At 44.8% G+C, this 23,169-nt stretch overlaps 2 protein-coding genes across 4 annotated transcripts in view; one reads left to right on the forward strand and one right to left on the reverse strand.

Annotated features, from left to right (window-relative positions):
- The first annotated feature begins 254 nt into the window (after positions 1 to 254).
- Positions 255 to 23,169, forward strand: part of OLAH (oleoyl-ACP hydrolase) — a 114,928-nt gene continuing 92,013 nt past the window's right edge. Inside the window, exons 1-5 of one of the 3 annotated variants that reach the window (XR_012638314.1) lie at positions 255 to 651; positions 10,460 to 10,657; positions 13,112 to 13,317; positions 16,401 to 16,557; positions 20,440 to 20,550. Coding sequence is in view for 1 of the 3 variants with exons in the window: in XM_074945988.1 (XP_074802089.1) it covers positions 2,993 to 4,018 (1,026 nt within the window). In the remaining 2 variants the exon portion in view is untranslated. Of the gene's footprint in view, positions 652 to 2,940; positions 4,124 to 10,459; positions 10,658 to 13,111; positions 13,318 to 16,400; positions 16,558 to 20,439; positions 20,551 to 23,169 lie in introns of those variants that run through there. The other 2 variants (XM_074945989.1, XM_074945988.1) reach the window with 2 other exon arrangements.
- Positions 17,857 to 23,169, reverse strand: part of CROT (carnitine O-octanoyltransferase) — a 35,158-nt gene continuing 29,845 nt past the window's right edge. Inside the window, exons 14-17 of the mRNA XM_074945985.1 lie at positions 22,326 to 22,404; positions 20,858 to 20,951; positions 20,569 to 20,688; positions 17,857 to 20,092 (exon numbers count right to left, since the gene is read on the reverse strand). Of these exons, the coding sequence (XP_074802086.1) occupies positions 19,972 to 20,092; positions 20,569 to 20,688; positions 20,858 to 20,951; positions 22,326 to 22,404 (414 nt within the window). The 3' untranslated portion in view covers positions 17,857 to 19,971. The remainder of the gene's footprint in view (positions 20,093 to 20,568; positions 20,689 to 20,857; positions 20,952 to 22,325; positions 22,405 to 23,169) is intronic.

The raw sequence follows: 23,169 nt of genomic DNA on the forward strand, positions 1-23,169 counted from the left end.
AGGTAATTCCCCAGGACCAACCAGGGTCCTAGGCACACCATGACAGAGTGCCTCAGGGGCACTCCGCCCTATTCTCTGCTGGCAGGTGCCCCTCATAGCCCGCACCTCCCGCCTACCGACGCCCCGCCCCCACGGTGTCCCGGCTCCGCCTCCTCGCTTAATTCCCCACGCGCCCCAAGCCGCCTCTTCGCGCACTTGACAGTTGGCTCTCTTAAAAGCACGCGCCCCTTTGAAGCATCTGCCGCCCTGTGCTGCGCCCCCTCCTGCCTTTTGATTGGCTGGCGGAGCCGGTGCTCTGCGGTCCTGGCAGCTGCGACTCAAAGGCGCCGCGGTTGCTCCGGCTGCCGAGGGCGGGGGACCCCGGCTCCTTCCCTGCCTGTGCCGGCCGGATGCGCAGCAGCACCTGCCGTTCAGACACCGGCACCAGGAGGGGGAGACACGGGGGCCTCGTCCTCCCCTGGGGGGCGGCGGTGGCAGCCCGGAGAGCAGGAGGCCGGGAACAAAGGCTCCGCGCCAGCCCCTGTGGCTCCACCTGCCGCCCGCGGCGATGGCTTCCCTGAGCCTGGGGGGGCTGAACGTCTCGGCCCGTAGGAAGAGCGTCCAGTCCCGCAACGCGGCGGTGGAGAGGAGGAACCTGATCACCGTCTGCAGGTGACTCCCCAGCCCCGCGGCTCCTCCCCGCTCTGCCTCTGTCTCGTGCCCGCCCTCTGGGGAGGCGAGTTCCCCTCCTTCGCTGCCCCCAGCGCCGGGCTGTGCCCGCCTCCGTCGGCGCGGCTGAAATCGCTTTCCACCCCCGCGCCCCGCCTTGGGCAGGTGAATCCCCTGCTCCGCCCTCTGGATCCCAGCCCCTGGGCGCGCAGCTGGCTGGTCGCCGTCGCCCTGGGCAGCGTGCCCGCAGGGCTGAGAGGGGGACTCTGCGCGTGGCCTGACCCGTGGTGGCTTTGGTGGCCGCTGGCAGCACGGCAGGCTGTGCGCCCGTCCTCGGTACGGGGGGGTTGCCTGGCTTTGGGGCTGCAGTAGGATTAAAAACGAAGGATGGGAGTCTCCCTCCTGACTCAGCGCCTTTAAAAATGGCTGTTTAGCAGCCTCCCAAGGACCCGGCCTAAATTGCTTGCTGGCTTTATTCTTCTTCGCTTTGACAAGACGGTGTGTGTATTTACCTGATTATAAAGTTAACGCTATTTCAACAAAATATTGGGACTAGTTCAGACTGGTAGCTTGAGACAAGAGGTTTGTTTTTTGGCAAAATGTGCTTGTTAGAGATTTTGCTGTACAATGTGAATATTTGTCAGTTCTATGTATGTTCACGACAGTTGAAGCAAGAACGAAGATGGTTTTTAAACTCTTGAGGATGTTTAATTAAAGCCTTCTTTTTTTCTTCATTCAAGCATGTAGCATCTTACAACTTAAGATATAATTTAGTTTCTCCATGTATATGCCAAATTAAAAACAGAAGACCAAAACAATGTCCCTAAGGATAAACAACAGAGTGAAAAAGGCGATTAGAGACAAAAACAAATCATTACAAAATTGGAAGTCAGTCCTGTTGAGGAAAATTGAAATGAGCATAAACTGTGGCAAGTAAAGTGTAAACGTATAATTAAGCAGGCAAAAAAAAAGAATTTGAAGAGCAACTGCAGAACACACACAAACTAATAGCACATTTTTTAACTATATCAGAAGCAGGAAGCCTGCCAAACGCTCAGTGGGGCTGCTGAACACTCAAGGAAGAAGAAAAGGAGTACTTGTGGCACCTTAGAGACTAACCAATTTATTTGAGCATAAGCTTTCGTGAGCTACAGCTACACTTCATCGGATGCAAGCTGTAGCTCACGAAAGCTCATGCTCAAATAAATTGGTTAGTCTCTAAGGTGCCACAAGTACTCCTTTTCTTTTTGCGAATACAGACTAACACGGCTGTTACTCAAGGAAGACAATGCCATTGTGAAGAAGCTAAATGAATTCTTTGCATTGATCTCCACTCCAGAGGATGTGAGGGAGGTCCCCACGCTTGAGCCATTCTTTTTAGGTGACAAATTTGAGGAACTGTCTCAGACTGAGGTGTCAATAAAGGAGGTGTTAGTGCAAATGGGTAAATTTATCAAGACTAAGTCACCAGGACCAGGTGGCAATCCCCCCAAGTGTTCTGAAGGAATTTAGACATAAAAGTTTAGAACTACTAACCAGTGCTGGGTTTACAATGGCGCCAGTGTTGCCATGGAGCCAGGCCCATGCTCAGAAGGGGGCCTAGCCTACTCCACTTGTATTGCACCCCGAGACCCTGCTGGCTCCCCCGTCCACCACTTGCTCCTCTCAGCCTGCCCGCCAGCTGGCTGAGGGCTCCCCTCTATCTCCATTTCCATCCCCACCCCCCTGCTTCTCTCTGCCCCCTGGACAGACCCCAGTGCACCTCCGGCTCCGAGCAGTCCCTGCTTCCCACCACCTGTGGGGCCTTCCCGGAGCTGAGCCACCTGGGACTGGTGCAGAAGCCTGGCCAGTCTCAGCCAGTGGGGCAGGACAACGGTGCAGGGGGTGTGTGTGCATTTGTGGAGGGGTCTGGGGTGGGTGCTGGGCATAGTGGGTCGGGGGGGCTCTGGCCATAGGGAGTCGGGGGAGTGTTGGGGTCTGTGTGGCGCAACATGGGCCCATCCCCCGAGGGGAAGGGGTATGCTGGCAGCACAGGGCCAGGCGGGCCACTGTGTGTCTGGCAACTGCCGGTTTGTAAATAGTGCCCTCGTACTGGGCTGGGCATAGTGGGGCTACCCATGCCATGCCCCATTGCCCCTGGCTGGCCCCTTGCTCTGGGGACTGACTTCCCTATGCCTTGCTACATTGCCTCCATGGGGGCCCACAGATGTTTGGCATCAGGCCCACAAAAGGTTAATCTGGCCTGCTACTAACTGGTATATAACCTATTGCTTAAATCATCCTCTATACCAGATGACTGGAAGATTGCTGATGTAATGCAGATTTTTTGGAAATTGTTGAAATCATGGTGGAATTCCTCAATTTCCATCCCACCATCAACCTCAGCCTGGTCCAGTCCACACAAGAGATCCACTTCCTGGACACTACAGTGCTAATAAACAATGGTCACATAAACACCACCCTATACCGGAAACCTACTGACCGCTATTCCTACCTACATGCCTCCAGCTTTCACCCTGACCACACCACACGATCCATCGTCTACAGCCAAGCTCTGCGATACAACTGCATTTGCTCCAACCCCTCAGACAGAGACAAACACCTACAAGATCTCTATCAAGCACTCTTACAACTACAATACCCACCTGCGGAAGTGAAGAAACAGATTGATAGAGCCAGAAGAGTTCCCAGAAGTCACCTACTACAGGACAGGCCTAACAAAGAAAATAACAGAACGCCACTAGCCGTCACCTTCAGTCCCCAACTAAAACCCCTCCAACGCATTATTAAGGATCTACAACCTATCCTGAAGGATGACCCAACACTCTCACAAATCTTGGGAGACAGGCCAGTCCTTGCCTACAGACAGCCCCCCAACCTGAAGCGAATACTCACCAACAACCACATACCACACAACAGAACCACTAACCCAGGAACCTATCCTTGCAACAAAGCCCATTGCCAACCGTGCCCACATATCTATTCAGGGGACACCATCACAGGGCTTAACAACATCAGCCACGCTATCAGAGGCTCGTTCACCTGCACATCCACCAATGTGATATATGCCATCATGTGCCAGCAATGCCCCTCTGCCATGTACATTAGTCAAACTGGACAGTCTCTACGTAAAAGAATAAATGGACACAAATCGGATGTCAAGAATTATAACATTCATAAACCAGTCGGAGAACACTTCAATCTCTCTGGTCACGCAATCACAGACATGAAGGTCGCTATCTTACAGCAAAAAAACTTCAAATCCAGACTCCAGCGAGAAACTGCTGAATTGGAATTCATTTGCAAATTGGATACTATTAATTTAGGCTTAGCCACTCCCAGTCTCTATTTAAGTCATTATGCGAGGTAGCCTATTTCCCTTTGTTTTTTCCAACCACCCCTCCCCCCCCAGATGTTCTGGTTAAACTTGGATTTATGCTGGAAATGGCCCACCTTGATTATCATGCACATTGTAAGGAGAGTGGTCAGTTTGGATGAGCTATTACCAGCAGGAGAGTGAGTTTGTATGTGTGGTTTTTAGAGGGGGGTGGGGGGGGTGAGAGAACCTGGATTTGTGCTGGAAATGGCCCACCTTGATGATCACTTTAGATAAGCTATTACCAGCAGGAGAGTGGGGTGGGAGGAGGTATTGTTTCATGGTCTCTGTGTATATAATGTCTTCTGCAGTTTCCACAGTATGCATCCGATGAAGTGAGCTGTAGCTCACGAAAGCTCATGCTCAAATAAATTGGTTAGTCTCTAAGGTGCCACAAGTACTCCTTTTCTTTTTGCGAATACAGACTAACACGGCTGTTACTCTGAAACCAGTGATATTACATTGAGGCAAAGAACTAGGAGGAAGAGAATGGCCTTATTCAAAAAGGCAAAAGGCAGACCAGTGAGATATGCTATGAAGTTACTCATCAAGATGGTCCCCCAGAAGTGCTGCAAGAGTTGAAGGGAGTTGCATGCTACACTGGGAGGAATGACCATAACTGAGCAATTTTTCAGTTTTAGATTCTGCTTTATCTCCCCTACAGACATAGTGAAAGAGCAGTAGCAGGGGAAAGATAGGGTTCTGCAATGATTTTGTGAAGCATTCGCTCTTCCCAGTCTTTCTCTATGTAAGCCTGCCAAAAGCCATTAGGAGCTTGGCAATCCCAACGGTAAAGCTCTTTTCCTGAAACAATGCATTATTACAGGACACTTTTACCGCAATGGGGAGTGTATAGTCTCTAACTTTCCGGGCATGCAATTTTCATGTCTACTTCATGTAAACAGAATACTAACTAAACTTCTTTTCCTGTAACCATTTTCTCAATAAACTTTTGTTTTGCACAAAATGTATGTTTTATTTTTCAAATCTGCCACATGAAGGCGGTGGGGTAGATGTACCATTTTGAGCTGAGGAGCAGTGTGTGTTTCGGGGAGGGGGGCGGGAGGGGTGTTCATGGGCAAGACCACGTGACAGGGTGTACCAGCCGCACAGTGGTTCAAGAGGGATTAATCTTACTTTGTGGGCTGAGGAGGTTCTGCTGGGCATGCTCCCGTTGGAACATAGATCTGAAAGGGAGCAGCTCAGCTCATTCAGGGCTAACTGCCAAAGGGAATGGAGATGTTCTCCAGGTTCCTGTGGAAGGACTGCTAGCACTTCAGGGGGAGGCCAGCCAGACGATGACACCGGCATGCCCCAGAGCCCCGAAAGGGGTGAGGAGATGGGAACTATCCTGCTCACACCCTCTATAGTAACTAACTATAACTACGCTAATACTACGACTACAAAACAATAAACCAAGAAGAACAAGTATCTAGGCTAAGGGAGCACTTGTGAAGCAAGCAAGAGACTGTTCCAACGCTGCCATGGATGGTAAGAAGGAACTGAAGGGGGGTCAAGTCGGCAGGTTCATATATTGAGCGCCATAAAGGCACCACTCCAGGGGGCTCCCTAGCCATCCCGACAGGAGCTGCTAAGGGAAAAAGTTTCTGATGACCGTGCACGTGGCACGTGCACACCTGATTGGAATGAATGTGAACAAGCACGTGAAGAAGAACTGGTACATTTCCCACAATGTGATAATATCAGCAGCCTATCTGCTGGGCGTACACAACACAACAGTGGACAACCTCAGCTGCAAGTTCCCACTCTACCACGAATGGGAAATAAATTCGATGTCCTACACGACATATTCCAGCAATGAGGGACACCGACAGTAGACCTGATCGTTACTTACCAGAACAAAAACTGCCTTCAGTACTGCTCCAGAGTGGGGATTGGACAACGCTCCATGGGGGATGCTTTCCTCTTCCCATGGGACAGGGGTCTTCTTTACACCTTTCCCCCCATTCCCTCTAATACTGAAAGTCCTATTGAAAGTGAAAAGAGAGAAAGCAAACATCCCACCTTGTTCCCACCTGGCCCAGGCAGATGTGGCACCCTAACCTGTCACAACTGACACTGCTATCATCGCAGAACGAGGGGGACACACTCCATCCCAACCTGTGGATTCTTCGACTCAAAGCCTGGCTCCCTAGTGGTTCCAGCACATAGAGAAATCTTGCTCTGAGGAAGTACAGGAGGTGTTATTACACAGTAGAAAAGGAGCTACTCGTCTTACCTACCTACAAAAATGGAAAAGATTTCAAATCTGGTGTCAGCCCAAAAGCATCACCCTACCAGTAGTCCTGGACTACCTATTGATTCTCAAGAAATCGGGTCTCTCTATCTGCTCGCTAAAGGTTCACCTAGCAGCAATTGCAACCTTCCACCAGGAAGTAGGAGGATATTCAATCTTACCTCTTCATGGTCAGATGAGAAGTTTGAAAGGCATAGCGATCCTCCTTCCCCAACCCAGACTTCCCACTCCTTAATGGGATCTCAACCTAGTGTTCAAAGGACTGACTAGACCACCATTTGAACCCATGGCCACTTGTTCATTAACTCACCTTTCAGTGAAGATGGTGTTCCTGATCCCTATCCTTCTTGAGGAGGTAATGGTAGAGATAGCGGCCCTGCTGGCACGTCCCCCCTTTATTGTGTTCCTCCCCAACAAAGTCACTCTTAGACCATATCCAAAATTCACTCCTAAGGTGACTTCCGCTTTTCATATAAATCAGCTTATTCAATTTCCAACCTTTTATCCCAAACCTCATCAGGATAATAGGGAACCATCCTCCATATGCTTGACATGAGGAGAGCCTTGGCCTTCTATTTGGACAGAACAAGAGCTTTCAGAAAATCTCAGAGACTCTTTCTCTCTGTTTCAGATACAGTAACTCCTCACTTAATGTTGTCTCAGTTAACGTCGTTTCATTGCTGATCTATTAGAGAACATGTGCAATGCTCCCTTATGACGTTGTTTGGAAGCCACCTGCTTTGTCCACTGCTTGCAGGATGAGCAGTCCATTGGAGCTAGCTGGTAGGGGCTTGGAACCAGGGTGGGCTGGCAGCCTCCCTATCAGCTCCCCTAAGTTCCCTGTGTGACAGCCACCCAGCAGGCTATCAGGTGCTGGACAGTTCAGGTGTCCCTCCCCCACTGCCCTGTGTTGCTTCTGCCCTCTCCCGGGAGCCTCCTGCTTGCTGTGCATCAGGGTTAGGGGAAGGAGGGGTGCTGATGTCAGGATGTCGCCCTCCCCCGGCTCCTGTACCCCATCTCCACAGAGTGGTGGGGAGGGTGCGGGGGGGCAACACGACAGGGCTCAGAACACAGGGAGCTTGCTGGCAGCAGCTGCTGTATCAACTTGCTGATATACTTAAAAAGGCAGTGTACTTAGAGTGGAGTCAGCATACTTAAAGGGGCAATGCGTGTCTGTCTCACACATTCTGGTTCCTTCCCCACTCTGAACTCTAGGGTACAGATGTGGGGACCTGCATGAAAGACCCCCTAAGCTTATTCTTACCAGCTTAGGTTAAAACTTCCCCAAGGTACAAACTTTGCCTTGTCCTTGAACAGTATGCTGCCACCACCAAGTGATTTAGACGAAGAACAGGGAAAGGACCACTTGAAGTCCTATTCCCCTACACCCCCTTTCCTGGGGAAGGCTTGATAATAATATCCTCACCAATTGGTACAGGTGAACGCAAACGCAAACCCAAACCCTTGGACCTTAAGAACAATGAAAAATCAATCAGGTTTTTAAAAGAATTTATTTTATTTATTTGTTTTGGTAAAAGAATCTCCTCTCAAATCAGGATGGTAAATACTTTACAGGGTAGTCAGATTCAGAACATAGAGAATCCCTCTAGGCAAAACCTGAAGTTACAAAAAGACATAAAAACAGGAATACACATTCCCTCCAGCACAGCAAATTTCACAAGCCAAAAAAACAAAAGAAAATCTAACACATTTTCTAGCTAGATTACTTACTAACTTTACAGGAGTTGGAAGGCTTGCATCCTTGATCTGTTCCCGGCAAAGTTATCACAAAGACAGACAAGCCTTCCCCCCCTGCCCCCGTCCAGATTTGAAAGAATCTTGTCCCCCCCATGGGCCATTTTGGGTCAGGTGCCAGCGAGGTGACCTTAGCTTCTTAACCCTTTACAGGTGAAAGGATTTTTGCCTCTGACCAGGAGGGATTTTATAGCACTGTATACAGAAAGGTGGTTACCTTTCCCTGTATGACACATGCACACACACGGTGTCTCTCTGTCTCACACATCCATGCACCATCTGGCACTTTGGAAAGTGGAGGGAGTGGTGCGCTCCAGTGGGATAGCATGGGTTCATCATCATGTTCAGTTTCTGCAGGGAATGTTTGTAGCCACTGCCATGCATCTATTGTGTCTCCTCCCTTCATTCGTGCTGCCTTATAGAGTATGAGGCTACATTAACAATGTGTTAAATTTGAGGGCTCAGCTGAGTGTTAGTTCATCATTTAGCACCAAGGCATTCCCTGGGAAATATCTCACCCTCTGACTCCACCACCTCAACCGAGCTTCACAATCATCATTGCTGTGTACAGTATTAAATTGTTTGTTTGTTTAAAACTTATACTGCGTGTGTGTGTATATATAATGTCTTTTGTCTGGCAAAAAAATTTTCCCTAGAATTTAACCCCCCCCCATTTACATTAATTCTTATGGGAAATTGGATTCACTTAACATCATTTTGCTTAAAGTAGCATTTTTCAGGAACATTACTACAATGTTAAGCGAGGAGTTACTGTAGGTCAAAACATACAGCGATTTCAGCTCAAAGACTCTCCAAATAGGTCTCAAGCTGTATCAAGCTCTGTTACCAGATGTGTAATGTAGCACCCCCCTCTTCAATATGCATGCATTCTAAGAGATCGGTCTCCTCTTCCATCGCCTTCTCCAAGGATATCCCTGTATTAGAAATCTGCAGAGCAGCTACCTGGGTATCGGCACATACCTTTGCAGAACATTATGCCATCCTTGGGGACTAGGCTCCACATGCCAGATTTGGTGCCATAGTGATATAATCTATAACGGACTTGACTCCAAAGCCCCAGCCTCTAGGGGTGGGCACTGATCAGGAGTCACCTACAGTGGAGCACCCATAGGAGGAAGTTACTCACCTTGTGCAGTTACGATGGTTCTTCGAGATGTGTGCCCCTGTGGGTGCTCCACAATCCACCCTCCTCCCCTCAACTTTGGAGTTCTTGGCATTGATTCTGCCAAGAGAAGGAACTGAGGAGGGTTGCCCGTGCACGCTGGCTAACCTTGTGGCAGGCGAGGAGCAGTGCGTGTGCAGTCTGAATGGACACTGCTACCAAAGTTCTCTGATCAGCAGCACAGGGATGCACACACCTACAGTGGATCACCCATAGGGGGACACATCTTGAAGAATCATCATTACTGCATAAGGTGAGTAACTTCCTCTTCTTAACTGTACTTACTGCTCATTCCTTCCTCATGTTTCCTTATGGAGAGCCCTCTGCAAAGTCCAGTGAAAATGGAACAATGCTTTAGAGGCAGCTGATTCCCTTTCCATGCAGGAGGAGAAGATCCATGCATGGACATTGGAAATACAATCCAAGCCTGTATTAACCCTGTAAAATGTTTTGGATTCAATTTGTATGCAGGATGCTAATAATACATACTACTGTTTTATCTGAGCCACAGGTAAGTACAATGAATCAAGCCAAGCATTACTCAAAGAGGCAGACAGGAAGATAACCTTTCAGAATATTATTTATACAAAGTCAAATGGGTACATAGCATTGCAGACAAAGATGGGCAAGACTTTGCTCCAAGGAACTTACCATCTAAATAACATATCTAATTTTTAAATAATGATAATGAAGTGTCAGAAAAATTCTGTTAACGTTTACCAGGAATCACGGGTTTGACATGCTGATTGTCTGTCTGCATATACAGTAATGATAATTGTATTGTAATTTAATTTGAAAAAAAACTTTAAAGAGGATTGCTTTTGTATGCAGATCAAGAACATCAAAAGTGACTATTGATATTTAGTGCTTAACTTGACTCTTAAAGGGGCCTAATTTAAGGAAAGTGTTGAACACCCACCCTCTGAAAATCAAACCCTTTAAGGGGATCTGAAGCTGGGCACCCAAAATCACCATTACTTTTGAAAAATTGGCTTTGTTAAAACTGGTGTGAAGTAGAACTAGCAAAAATTTCAGTGTTTCCAAACTAGTTTTTTTTACTCTGTTAATTTTTGAAACTCACAAAACGGGCAAGATCATGATGGTACTGAACTCAAATGGCAAAACTCACATTGATTTAAATGGGAGCAGGATTGGGCCCATTGCTAGTTCTCTGTACATTGTTTTATGCTCTGTCAGAATTCTCCTAAAAATTGATCAGATGTTACTATTTCAATTATAGGAACTATTTGGTGGTAACACAGCATTCAAAGAAGTGATGTTTAACTATCCAACTTGACCAGATGTCCAAGTGCTTCAAGGCTTGAATATTAATGTAGAAAAGGGACAGACCCTGGTGCTCGTAGGCAGCAGTGCCTGTGGAAAGAGCACTGTTATTCTATTGCTTGAGAGATTCTATGATCCTCTTGGTGAAGAAATGGTAAGTGATTCCTTGTGAGAACCTGATTAAGTGTTAACGTATCTATCCCATTCTTATTAATATAATAGAGTGTAATAGGTGATTTTTTGAATTGTTTGTGAAGATTAAGGGGAGGCACTAGTGAATTTTTAGGGTTCTGTATATATAATCATAGCAACGGTAGGCAGAGTGCAAAATCTTCCTTACCTCAAAATGACAGGGGAAGTGTGGAAACACAATCTATGAATGAAAATTGCAACCAGGGCTTCATCCAAAGTCGACTGAAGTCAGTGGAAAGACTCCCATTTAATTCAGCGGGATTTGGATATGGCTAATGAATTATTAAAAATCCATAAATGTTTAATTAGTAATGCAGATACTACTTTTGTGACCGGGGTAGTCTGTCCCTTTAAGATTAGTTGGGCCTATGGGTCAGCCCATCCTTCTCTCATGGTATGGCACCTTAAGATTTTGGAGGTCTGTTGCATGCAAAGACCTAGGAAATAGCAGCTATTGGTAGAGAGGAAGTGGCCTCAGGAATTGGTAGGATTTGGGAGGGAAAACACCATTACTACTTTCTTTATGGAACCTGGACAAGGAGCTTTGAAGAGTGGGCAGGGCAAGGCTCCCCTCTCTCACAGCCAGTAGTGATGAGCTTTAGGAAAGGGACCAGCATACATGCTGCCTTCTACCTCATAGCAAGAGAGACACCAGCAGGAGGAGCCTGCCTGCTGAATCCTGAAAGCCTAAATGTGAAAAGACTGGGGGTGGGGAGGCAGCTAAAGGAGAAGCTGGCTGAGGCCCTGCAGCTGTCCTGATGTACAACCCAGCTCCAGGAGGAGGGCTGAGGGTTCCTGCCTTGAGGAGAGAGTCAAGTACCGGGAGAAGGGCTCGGGCCTCCTGAATGTGGGCAGGCTGAAGCCTGCCTGGGCTCTTATATGGACCCTGAGCCTGTGTGAAAAGAGACCAAAGAAGCGATTGCACTCTGTGAAAAGAGTGGTAGTGGTGGTGGGGGGGGTTGTTTTTAAGTAATTTGGTTTGGGTAATTGATTGGAAGAACCCAAGCAGGCGCTGAGGATAGCACCCTGTCCCATTTACACTATCCCAATATAAATCCATCTCCATCCTGTGTCTTAAAACTATGAGCAGCAGGGAAGTATGGTGTTTTTGATCCTCTTACTTTTAAAGAGCCATTTATGCCATTTAACCCAGTGTCTAAGTCAGATTCAAGACTCACTGACTTTGTCAGACCACTCTGTTTATTAGCAAAGCGCTTTGCCAATGCACCCAGATATACGTGAGCCCCCTGCAAAAGCTCAAGCTAACTTATTTATACGGATAAGCCAAAGCCAGTTTAACATAGGAGACAAAAGGAAGCAGAAACTGACAAATATACATACATATCTTATTTGCATACAAACATTTACCAATCTCCTAGCTCAGTAGGAGCTCTAAGTTAATTAGTTTGAGGACCCATTGTCTCACACTCCTTAATGTTTCTCTTCCTGACAACTATATTTCAACAAACCTTTCAAGCAGCATTTCTTGAATGAATTATAATTTCAATATAATTCATTCTACTTTCACACCAGATACCATCAGGATGGATGCTTCCTAAGTGCTTACAATAATCTGGGTTTGGAATAAATGCAAGGTGAACAAAAAGCCTCTCACACTACCTACTTAACATTTATAAAGCACTTTTATATTAATTTTTATGACAGCACTATTGTTTACCACCATGATGCTCTGGAATTTTATCAAATTTTGGTATTTTGATTTTTTGGCACTTTGATGTAGGTAATGAGTATTTTAGATGTCTATCATCAGCTTTCAGTGACCATACAAAATTGCTATATCTAATAAAGACGGTTATACCCCTCTGCGTCAAAGGGAACTTTTTCAAACTGACTATTATTTATAAAGCACCCTGCCCCAAAGCTAAGAGCTTGACTACATGGGCAAGTTTTATACTAGTATAGTTAAACTGGTGTAACTGCCTGTGTGAACACTGAGTGCCTTTTTGCAGTTCAGCTTGTGTGGCTTTGGAAGGGGTTTAAGCTAAACCATAAAAAGCCACTGTGTGTCCACGTGGGGCGTTATGACAGTATAACTAAAGTGGCTTACATTCAGACCATAACTTATTCTGCTGTAACTTTCCCTTGCCCAAAGGCTGTAATTTTACTCTGTGTTTTGTAGGGTTTGCTTTGTGTATCTTTTTTTTAATTAATATGCAAAGTGTTAGCAAGAATAAAGCTCATGATTGGAAAGCTAGTCTAAGGAAGTGGAATTGGATATTTGAATTGCCTTCTTTGAGGAGATGGCCTTTCATATAAACTGAAGCCACCAAAATCATCGTATATTTTGCAAAGAATTGGTAATATTTGCTATACAGAATGGAAAAGTTGATACTGTGACTTTTCATGTAAGCCAAAGCCTCACTGCATCTGAAATTTAAATATTCTTACTTTTTAGCTGCTGGATGGCCAAAATGCAAGGTATTAAATATCCAATAGCTTAGAGCTCAGATTGGTATAGTCTCACAAGAACCAATCCTATTTGTTTGCTGTATTGCTGAGAACATTGCATATGGAAATAACAGCAGGGAGGTATCACGTGACAAGATTGTAAAGGCAACCACAGCAGCCAACATATATTCCTTCATTGAATCTCTACCAAATGTAAGTTAAACCTTTGTTTCGTAAGGAAAATAAAAATGGGTTGTGACCTTTTATGCTTCTCTGGGATGTAAAAATATCTAAAGGTTTGGGTTTTTTCCATACTTATTTGTAACATTAGAAATTCAAGTCTTGTTTACCCTGTTGGTTTTTTCTGGACGACTCTAGGCAAGCGGAGAACTAGAAGGTTTTAAGTGAAATCTGAGTAACAGAGGAGGGAAGCGCTTTTAATTGACTTCTTAAAATATTTTTTTTGTTTTTTTGTTACCCCCCATTTTTCTCAAACATTCAAACAATCTTTGTTAAGGATTCAGTTAAGGGCTCAGAAAACTGACAATCTAAACTGAAGTAATCCTAGGGATCCTTGCTAAACCTGGCAAGCCAAGAAGACTTGACTTTCAGATATTTCTAAGATTACAACAACAAAAAAGAGAGCAGGTCTTCCTTATACAGTCGCAAGAAATACCTCGGCCCCCCCACCCCCCAAAACCCCAACTTTTATAGGTCACCTTTAAATTCCATTGTGAAGAATCTGTCCCTAGACCTGCAATTTCCTGAAGCTATATAATGAAATATTGTAACAAGATGATCTCAGAACATCTAAAGCAACATTTTTTTTTCTTCAGATGTTCTAAATTAAGCAGCAAGATGTAGTGTGTATCCCACATTACTATGCCCTCCAACCAGAGTTTGCATTAGTGTGGATTGAATGAACCAAGCTTTACTCTACATTCACAGCCCCCCACTCCACCAGCCACATGAGCAGTGAGGAGGAGAAGCTGCAGCACCTCTCAAGGCTGCTGTTGTGCTTCCCCAAGACACGTCCCTTAGACTCCCCAGAAGCACAATCAGAGCCTCGGAACATGCTGATATTAGGGTGTATACTCACCCTAATATCAGCAATGTTCTGTTCAGGTCACAACACTCCTCCAATCATGGAGTCCTAGAGCATCATCCCCAACCCTACTCCTTTCCCCACAGAAGAATGGCTAGAGTGACAAACTACACAGTGCCCCTGTCTATATATCTCTATGGCAGCCAGCAGGTTGGGGCTAGTATTATAGAAAGTATCTCTGTAGCTAGAGTCCTCCAGAATTCTAATCACAGAGTAGTGGATCTGAGAATTGAATCAGGAAATTGAAGCAGCTACTGTGGAGTATGGGGGAGGGTGCTAGAAATCAGGAGTCTCCTGTGTAATCCGGGAGACTGGGCAGCTCTGCCACGTTTATTTCTGTGAAATTTTAAGTCTGTTTTGACAATTCTTTTTTTCACTGTACTCTTTGCTTCCTTTTTTCCATACTTCCCAAGAGTGATCATGGCTGCCAATCAAATCTGCTATAGCTCTTGATACACTGAATTGCCTGTGGCATCATCAGTACAATTTGGCCAATGAGGTACAGTTATTACCAACCCAAAATCATGAGTCAGGCTTCCCCCTAAATCATGAGATTGGCTTAAAAATCATGATTTAAAATAAATTCCAGGTTCTTTTTGTTTGCTTTCCTATTTTTGTGCCTTTACGATGCATTTGGGTCTCATTTTCAAGCTTTTTTTCCCAGCAATGAAGGCCAGACACACTCATTTAAAAAAAGCCAAACTAAACCAAACAACTTTGTGCGACTCTCATCTTAATCACTTTTCTCCAGGAGCCTGGGCTTTAAGAAAAACAATCATCACAAGACGTGCGATGTTTCTGAGTTACTCACGTAAAACAACAGGGAATTTCTTAACAAAGGGTGAGGCACTAACATCCTTGGAGATGTTAATCTTGCGTTAAGCCACAGTGAGCATAAGCATAATGCAAACTTTTCTAATCTATGCTCAATGGGTACACAACTTCAGAGTTCTAACTGAGAAATTTATTTTTTTAAACTTCTGTATGGGAAAAAAAAAACTAGCTTGAAAGAAGGCTAGAAATGTCACTTTAGGAACTGTATAAGATAAAACAGAATAAAGCATTCTTATTCCAGAATAAGTGTGTCCACATGGTGAGTTGTACCAATATAACTCTGATATAATTATACCAGTATAAATTTCCCCATGTAGACAAGCCCTACATTTTCACTTGTAACCCCTATTTTAGTCATTTTCCCCTTTGTGGTGAAGACAATACAATTGGGTACACCGCACAATTCCTGGGACTAAAATAGGAGGAGTTTTGTAGGTCATGAGTCTGGTACGGTGGGAGAGGTGTGGAAGCTTTTGCCACCGCCCAAATGCTCTCTGCATAATACACCCAACAAGTAATATTTCTTTGCCAGGAAAGACTTGATGTTTTCAACTCTCACAATTGTATTGCAAATCTTTCAGTATTTGTTCTTGATCTTTTAAGGTCCAGCTTCTGGAATCATGCAATTATGTGAAAATTCAGCTGTCATATTTTTTTAAAAAAAAAGCTTCTAGCTTCCATGGTTGGGGAGAACAGCTTGAAAATGTGACCAAGTGCACCCTAAATGCTCAGAAACCGCATGACAAAAAAACTCCCAATATTACTGAAAAATCTCATGAATGATAACTTCATGATCAAGATTTTTGACCACTTGGAGTTGGCAATATTGAGATGTGGCCCACTGCTGTCAAGACAGGTTTCTGTTGTTTTAAGGTGAACTTAATGCTTGTGAAAGATATCAGCCTGACTTCCTTAGAACAATGGCAATGCAAGCTTTCCATCACTTCTTAAAACTGTCCTAGAGGAACCACTGAGGTTTGGTCAGTTGCTGTGACCCTACAATACTTGGTCACTCTGCCAAGACTGCCAACAAGGGTGCAAGCTGTGATGATGATTTTGGTGACATGGACACCTATGCACTAGCAATTGGCCAGAGACAACCACATTAGTTCAAATAGGCAAACAAACATTCAGCAATATTAACAGCTCTCACTCATCATCAACACAGGCTAGATTTAAACCTGGAAGCTATACATTCATCCCATTGAGCTATCCAGCCTCACATTTCTCACTGATATATTTTAATTAAATTGTAAAATATCAGATTAGATACCTCACTTACCGACAGCTGTATGGGGTTTCTTTGCACTACATTTAATTTATTTGGCAAGTATCTTCTGCTTTGGTAATTGAACAGGTTGTCCAAGAAGCACTGGATAAAGCAAGACAAGGTTGCACCTGTATTGTAATAGCTCATCACCTGTCCACTGTCCAGAATGCTGACAAGATAGCAGTAATCCAGAATGGAAGGATTGTAGAACAAGGAACACATCAGCAACTCTTGGCTGAAAGAGGTGTCTACTATTCTTAGTTCAGTAGTTTTCAAACTTTTTTTTCTGGGGATCCAGTTGAAGGGCAAATGGTTGGGGTGTGGGCTGCAGGGTGGGGCCAGGGATAAATGGTGCAGGAGGGGGTTTGGGCTGGGGCTGAGGGGTCTGGGGTTCAGGAAGGGGTTCTGGGTTGGGGGGGGCTCAGGGCTGGGGCAGGGGATTGGGGGGCAGGCTTACCTCCAGCGGCTCCTGGTCAACAGCACAGCCGGGATGAAGGAGGCAGGGTTCCCACCTGTCCCGGCACCACAGACTGCGCTGCTCCCCAGAAGCAGCCAGCAGCATGTCTGGCTCCTAAGTGGAGGTGCACAAGCGACTCTGCACGGCTCTCGCCTGCAGGCACAGCTCCCCCCAGCTCCCATTGGCTGGTTCCCGGCCAATGGGAGTGCAGAGCTGGTGCAACACACAGATCCCTGTGCCCCCCTGCTGGCTGCATCCAGGGCACAGCACAGTGTCAGAGCAGGTAGGTCCTAACCTGCCTTAGTTGGGCAGCACCGCTGATGGGACTTTTAACATCCCGGTCGGTGATGCTGACCAGAGCCACTGGGTCACTGAGCAAGGTGATCCAGTGCTTTACATGCTGCAACCCAGTACTGGGTCGTGACCCAAACTATGGGAAAAAAAAAACTGCTCTAGTTAATGTTCAAGCTGGACTATGAAACATGAATTAAAGGCAGTGCCATGTTTCTGAAGTGTGATGGTGCATTTGTTTCAGTACTTTACAAATGACAGTATTACCAATCAGTCTTAGTATCTCTGTTTTAGAAAAGGCCTATAAACAGAAGAGGTCCTGTTAAACCCTGGAAATCCAAGAAACACTGAGCTAAGCATATACCAAAGTCCTCAATTATTTTATAATCTAAACATTTAGGCCGGCAGCTCCAGCCACTAAGAGTTCTGTTATTAGCTCTGTCACTGTCTTAACCTATTGTCACAACCTGGCCCTGTTTCCCTCTGGATGGACACAAGTTTGTTGTGAATGGATCTGACTTCTAAATCCTATGTGCTTCTAAGCCCCCCTGGGTTGGGTAGTGACTGATCACTGTTCCTAGCTCTGGATCTCTCCGGCACACTGCCTGGTACAGACCTTGTATATGTCACTCTTCCTGGTCAGGGGGACTGCAATCTGGCCACCTAAACCCCAGAACCAGCGCCCCAGCTCTCTCAAGCCTCCTGTTGCCTTCTGAGTGCTCTGGTTTTCTAGTTTTCAGGGACAACCTGGCAGCAAAGCAATGAACACAGGCTTAGCAAAGGAATTCTTAACCACAACCACTTTATTCTTGAATTTAAAAGCACAAGCAAATTACAGATCTATGGAAATCAACAAACAGTCCTGAATGCAATCCCCCTGGTCCAATCTGACTCTGGCTGGGAGTCCTGGTTCTGGTCAGCGTCCTCAGGCAGATAATCTGCTGCCGTCACTCTCCAGCAAGTTCTGCTTACAGGTGCCAATGGTATGGTCTTTTGTTAGCAAAGCAGCCACCTTTTCAAAATTGTCTCTATCCCATTTCTATCCATGTGTTTTGGCTGGTGAAGTATCCAGCTTCATTCCCCACACCTCCCCCAACTTGTATAGACAGTCAAAGTCAATGGCCTTGCTGACAGAAACCCATTTTTCCAGAAAGGAAAAGCCATTCAACATTGATGGCTCTCACTGTTTACCCTTTTGAGGTGTCCCATAATCTAGCATGAGCACAGAACGTCTACAACAGCCTGATCTTGTCAAGATTAGATTGGTTTTCAACACCACCTGGATTTCTTAACCCAATATGGAAGTTACAGTACAATAACAGTTGCAGTAAAGGTTACAATCACAAAATAGATTCACAAAACATGAAGTTTACAATTTGACCGGGATAAACACTCAATCTGTTACACCAAGTATTCTAGCAATTGTAGTGTCTGCTTGCAAACAACACCTGGGTATGAACATATCACAGTGGTCTAACAAATAGGCACTGAACTGCAAGTAAGAAGGACCTGGGTTCTGCTCCTGCCTGATTGTTGATCTGCTGTATAAACTTTGGCAAGTCATACACCTCGCTTTCTACACAACCATTTTGTCTGTTTTGACTAACTCCTCAGAGCAGGGATAGTCTCTTCTAATGTTTATTTTAGAGCACTTAGAAAAATTGGCTATTAAAGAGTAAGTTAGTGTCAATGTTAACTAAAGTGATGCTAACTGCACCTTTGTAATATGGTACCTAGCACAATGAGGTTTTGATCTCAGTGAGAATTCTAGTTGCTCTACTGTAATACAAACAATAATAATTCCTGACTTCTCCAAGGGCCCCAATACCTCCAGAAGGGCAAACAGTGGGGATTTTAGAATCTCTGCTAAGTCTGTTTCATCATCTGTATACAAGAAACTCCCCTTTTAGAAAGTTTGGTTGAAATGCATCAAGCAGTATAGATATAAACAAATCAACCAACATGAAACGAACTTTTTGGATTGTTTTATTTCTAAAAGAAAAAATTACAAAGTTTATCAAACAAAAGTCTTCTTTAAAATCCAAAGAAGGCTTAAAATCCTGAGAGTTTTATCAGACTATACTTAGTGCCAGCTCTAAATTTGCACTTTATTTCTGTGGAGCAGCAGTGATATTTGTAGTTATTTCATCACAAGTATGTCATCCATTGGAAACTTGCAAGTAGCCATCCTAGTTTCGTCTCTTTATTTTGAAAAGGAACCATCTTGAAATTAAAAGTATTTTTCAAACTATAGTGACCTCAGCCTTCACCTGAGAAACTAGTCTCTATTCACGAATAAGCTCTTGATTTGAAATCATCCCAATGGTGAAAATGAAAGACAGCTAATAATAAAAATCATAACTTGAAGAGTCAGTTGTTCTAATATTTCTCCTTGATTCTTTCACAAATGAAAAATCATAAAAACTGTCACCAATGTCCATTGCGAAAGCATCATCATGTATTAGCACTGGAATGGTTACTCTGAACTACAGAATAAGTGCACCATAGAAATAAACTTCACCGGATTACCACATACTTTATCAGCTACCATTAGGAAGATTATAAAAACAAGCCATCACAAATTCTCCAGTTTCCAGAAATCATGATAGTCTGATACATTTGCATTGTTGAGGCATTGTTTAATATTGCATAGTTCTACACTGATCATTTGCCATAGTTTGCATTGTTGGTGCAAATGGATATATTATTCTTAAAAGAAACTTGCATTGCTGCTGCAGTAAATCTCTTAAAATGGACAGGTTTTGCATTAGTTCTGCTTAGCGTCTATGCTGAAGTATCATTAAGTGTTCTACATAGAGTTTAATGCTCTTTGTGACAAGCATTTCATTTAGCAAGTGCCACATACAATAATGCACAATATGTGAAGGCACAGTAATGTCACTATCAACTCTACAGATGGGCTGTGGCCATTAGTTGTATCATGTCCTGAAGAGACTGGAACAAGTTCTTACACAGCATTTCTGCATCGGTCTCTGGGCATGATTTCCAGGCAGTGCAGGTCACAACAATTCTATCAGTACAAAGGTTAACTAGTTATTTTAGATCATGAACTTTATGCACATCATCCCCACACAAACTGTAAAATTATTTGCTGAAATTTTGAAACACGGGTGTCTAAATTGGGCACCTAAATAACATTGTCTTGATTTTCAAAGCATCAAAACATCCAGAGCTCCCACTGACTTCAGTAGGACATGTAGGTATTCAGCAATTCTGAAAATCAGGCCACTGTAGTTTAGATGCTGAGATGGATTTAGGTACCTAACTTTAGTCACTTACATTTGTTGTCCAATATCTTCCTTTACTGCAACTAGCTTTAAGATTCTGGTTATTCTCTCTCTCTCTCCCTCCTATTAGCTGTGAACTTCCTTTACCTTTGTGACATTGATACAATCGGGCAACGTAAAAATGGGGAAGAAGTTCAGATAACAGCTTTACAGTTTTCTGAGTGATGCCAGGCCCAAGAAGGTAAGAATATACCCTTACCTGTCATCTCTGATTCTATAGAAAAAGCCATAGCCATGATGTATCATGGGGACAGCAGCTCCACCAATGTTAGTGTAGCCAACCAGGCTAGTGGAAAGCACAAAATTTCCACCTCCCCCACTGTAAAGTAAAAAAAAAAGCAAATTGTTTGATTTAAATTAGTATTAAAAAGTGGAGCTAAGAAATACAACATTATTGGGATCAAGAGATTGGCAAGATGAAGGCAAATGTGATAAACCCATCAGCACCCAGAGGTTTGACTTGCAAATAGGACAAGACTAATAATTACCTTCTAGTGAATGCAGGGTCTGTGAAGAGTTCTGGCACAGGGAGTCCTTCCTCTTTTGCTATAAGTAGGAGACCCAGAAGATGACGGTCAAATCCTGTCAAGACAAACAAGAAACCTCATCACTGAGAGAAATGTCTAGTTCTTCCTGGTCTGGACAATGGGAATTTCAAATGCTGGACCCAGAACAGATCATGGGAGAGTCCTAAAAAGAAAGGGATCCAGACTGAAGCATCCTGAAGCCATCTCCAAAATGTGGTGTCCAAAGAGGCCTTTGCATTCAGCCTACAATGGAGATAAAATACAAAGAGTTTACCTCATTACTAGCCCCGTCCAGCTCCCGTGAGAAACATCTCCCCTATCACGCCAGGAGGCAACCAGTACCATCTGGAAACGGGCCCAAATGATCGAGAGCACAGACATGCTTTTCTTCACATGATCTGTTCTGACACTCCCTTCATCCATCTAGCAATGGATGCTTTGAAGGCCACAGCACTCTAGTTGAGTTCATCATACAGATGGAAAAGACTATCAAGAGCCCGCAAGCTGGGCTACTGAAAGGCTGTATCTAGAAAGGATGAGATTGCAGACTAGGCAAAAACTATTGTGCTGCACACACCCCAGAAATCTACTCTGGGCTTCTGCTAGATCTGGGTGGCTTTTCAGGCCTGGTGCCTGGCTAAGGAAACTAAAAATTATTGCTGCTGAGCATGTAGTCACTTAAGCTAACCTGTAGGAAATACTGAGGAGACTGGGATACTGCCCAAGCCGTGCCCCTTAATGTAAGTTAGGTGCCTAGCCTCAGGCCAGCACCATCAGCTCCTCCTCTTCTATATTCTGTGTGGGTCTTGACCTGGTAGGCACACTCTAAGGTGGCCTCTGAGCATGCCAACCAGATCAGGTCATGAGCTAGGCTGGGGGCACAGCTAGTTTGAGCATCCCACCAGGGCTTAGGTGCTGAGCAGGCTGATGGCGTCAGGATTTAGGCAGCTGTGTGCATGCCCAGCAGTGGATTTTCAGGCACCCAGGAGAGTTTACCACAGAATTTAGGCACTTACAGGGTTAGGCAGCAGCTGAGCTGGGTTTTGAGGATCTAAATCTTGGATTTAGGCACCTACATGGCAGTTAGGTGCTTAAGTCCCTTTGTAGATCTAGCCCCAGGGGACTGGAGTCACTTAAACGTCCATGATTAGGACCCTCGCTCTTGCTCTCCTCCACCCCACCCCACCCCACCCCACCCAGGCACCACTCCCCCTTGCAGGGAGAAGAGAGGCAACACATAAGCTAGAAGGAAATGCCAAGGGATATAAAAAGGCAGGGGCTCCCAGCAGAAATTCAAGATATTTCTGTTCCCGTGGGTGGTCTTAGATTATTCAGACTGACCCAGTAAGGAGCCAGAGAAATCATATTAGCACAAAGTAAAACTCCTTTTTCAGGCACAAGAGAAAATTAGTCGTTAGAAAGAAAATACCTTTTCCATTCTCGCACTCTTTCATCATCTTGTTGTGCTTTGCAAATGCCTTTAGCATCTGTTGCTGCCGTTTATGAGACTGTGTTAAATAAGAAAAACAAAACCAACCCAGTTGAATATTACACCAAGAGACACAGATAAGCAAGTTCCTTCCTTCCACAAGCTTTAGAGCTTAAGAAGAGACAAAAATGTAGGAGCATGGAAAAGCTACATTTGTGCCTTATGTCTCTCTCATTTTTTCAAATTCCCTGTGATTTATTTTTTTCTTGAACTGAGTTCTTGCACATGAGTTCTTGATAATTTGTTTCCTAGGTCTTAGCCAGTCACCTTCTGTGCAGAACAGTTTTCTAAACCTTAAGCCCTTTCTCTCTCTTTTTTCCCCCACAAATGACAGAAACTGAAGGAACTGAAAATGGTCACTTTAAACTAAAGAGATTAAATACAATGGCTTTCCTACACTAGCACCAACTTAGAAATACATCAGACAGTAGCAAACATGACTGCATTTCACAGACATGGAACCGCATGTGGAAATTGCAAAGTGAAAAGAGAAAGCCATTCGGAAATAGTGAAGTGTCTCACTTCATTGCTCTTAAATTAAACACACGTAGCAACTAGATGCACAAGGAGGGCTTAAGCACCAAAGTAGCAGGCAGCTAAGTCCAATATATGGCTGCCACTGGCATTCACAAAACCACTGTTCAGCTGCTGCCTAATCCTATAAGCACCTAAGTTTCCATCAGTGAAGTTCTTAGACGGAGGGTGAGCCTGGCCAAACCTGAGAGGTGCTGTGACCCCATGCGCCAGGTTGCAATGCCCGGAGAGAGGAGCCAGGCCCAACCCC

Source organism: Natator depressus, chromosome 2 (assembly GCF_965152275.1).
Source record: "Natator depressus isolate rNatDep1 chromosome 2, rNatDep2.hap1, whole genome shotgun sequence".
In the NCBI taxonomy this organism is placed as follows: Eukaryota; Metazoa; Chordata; order Testudines; family Cheloniidae; genus Natator; species Natator depressus.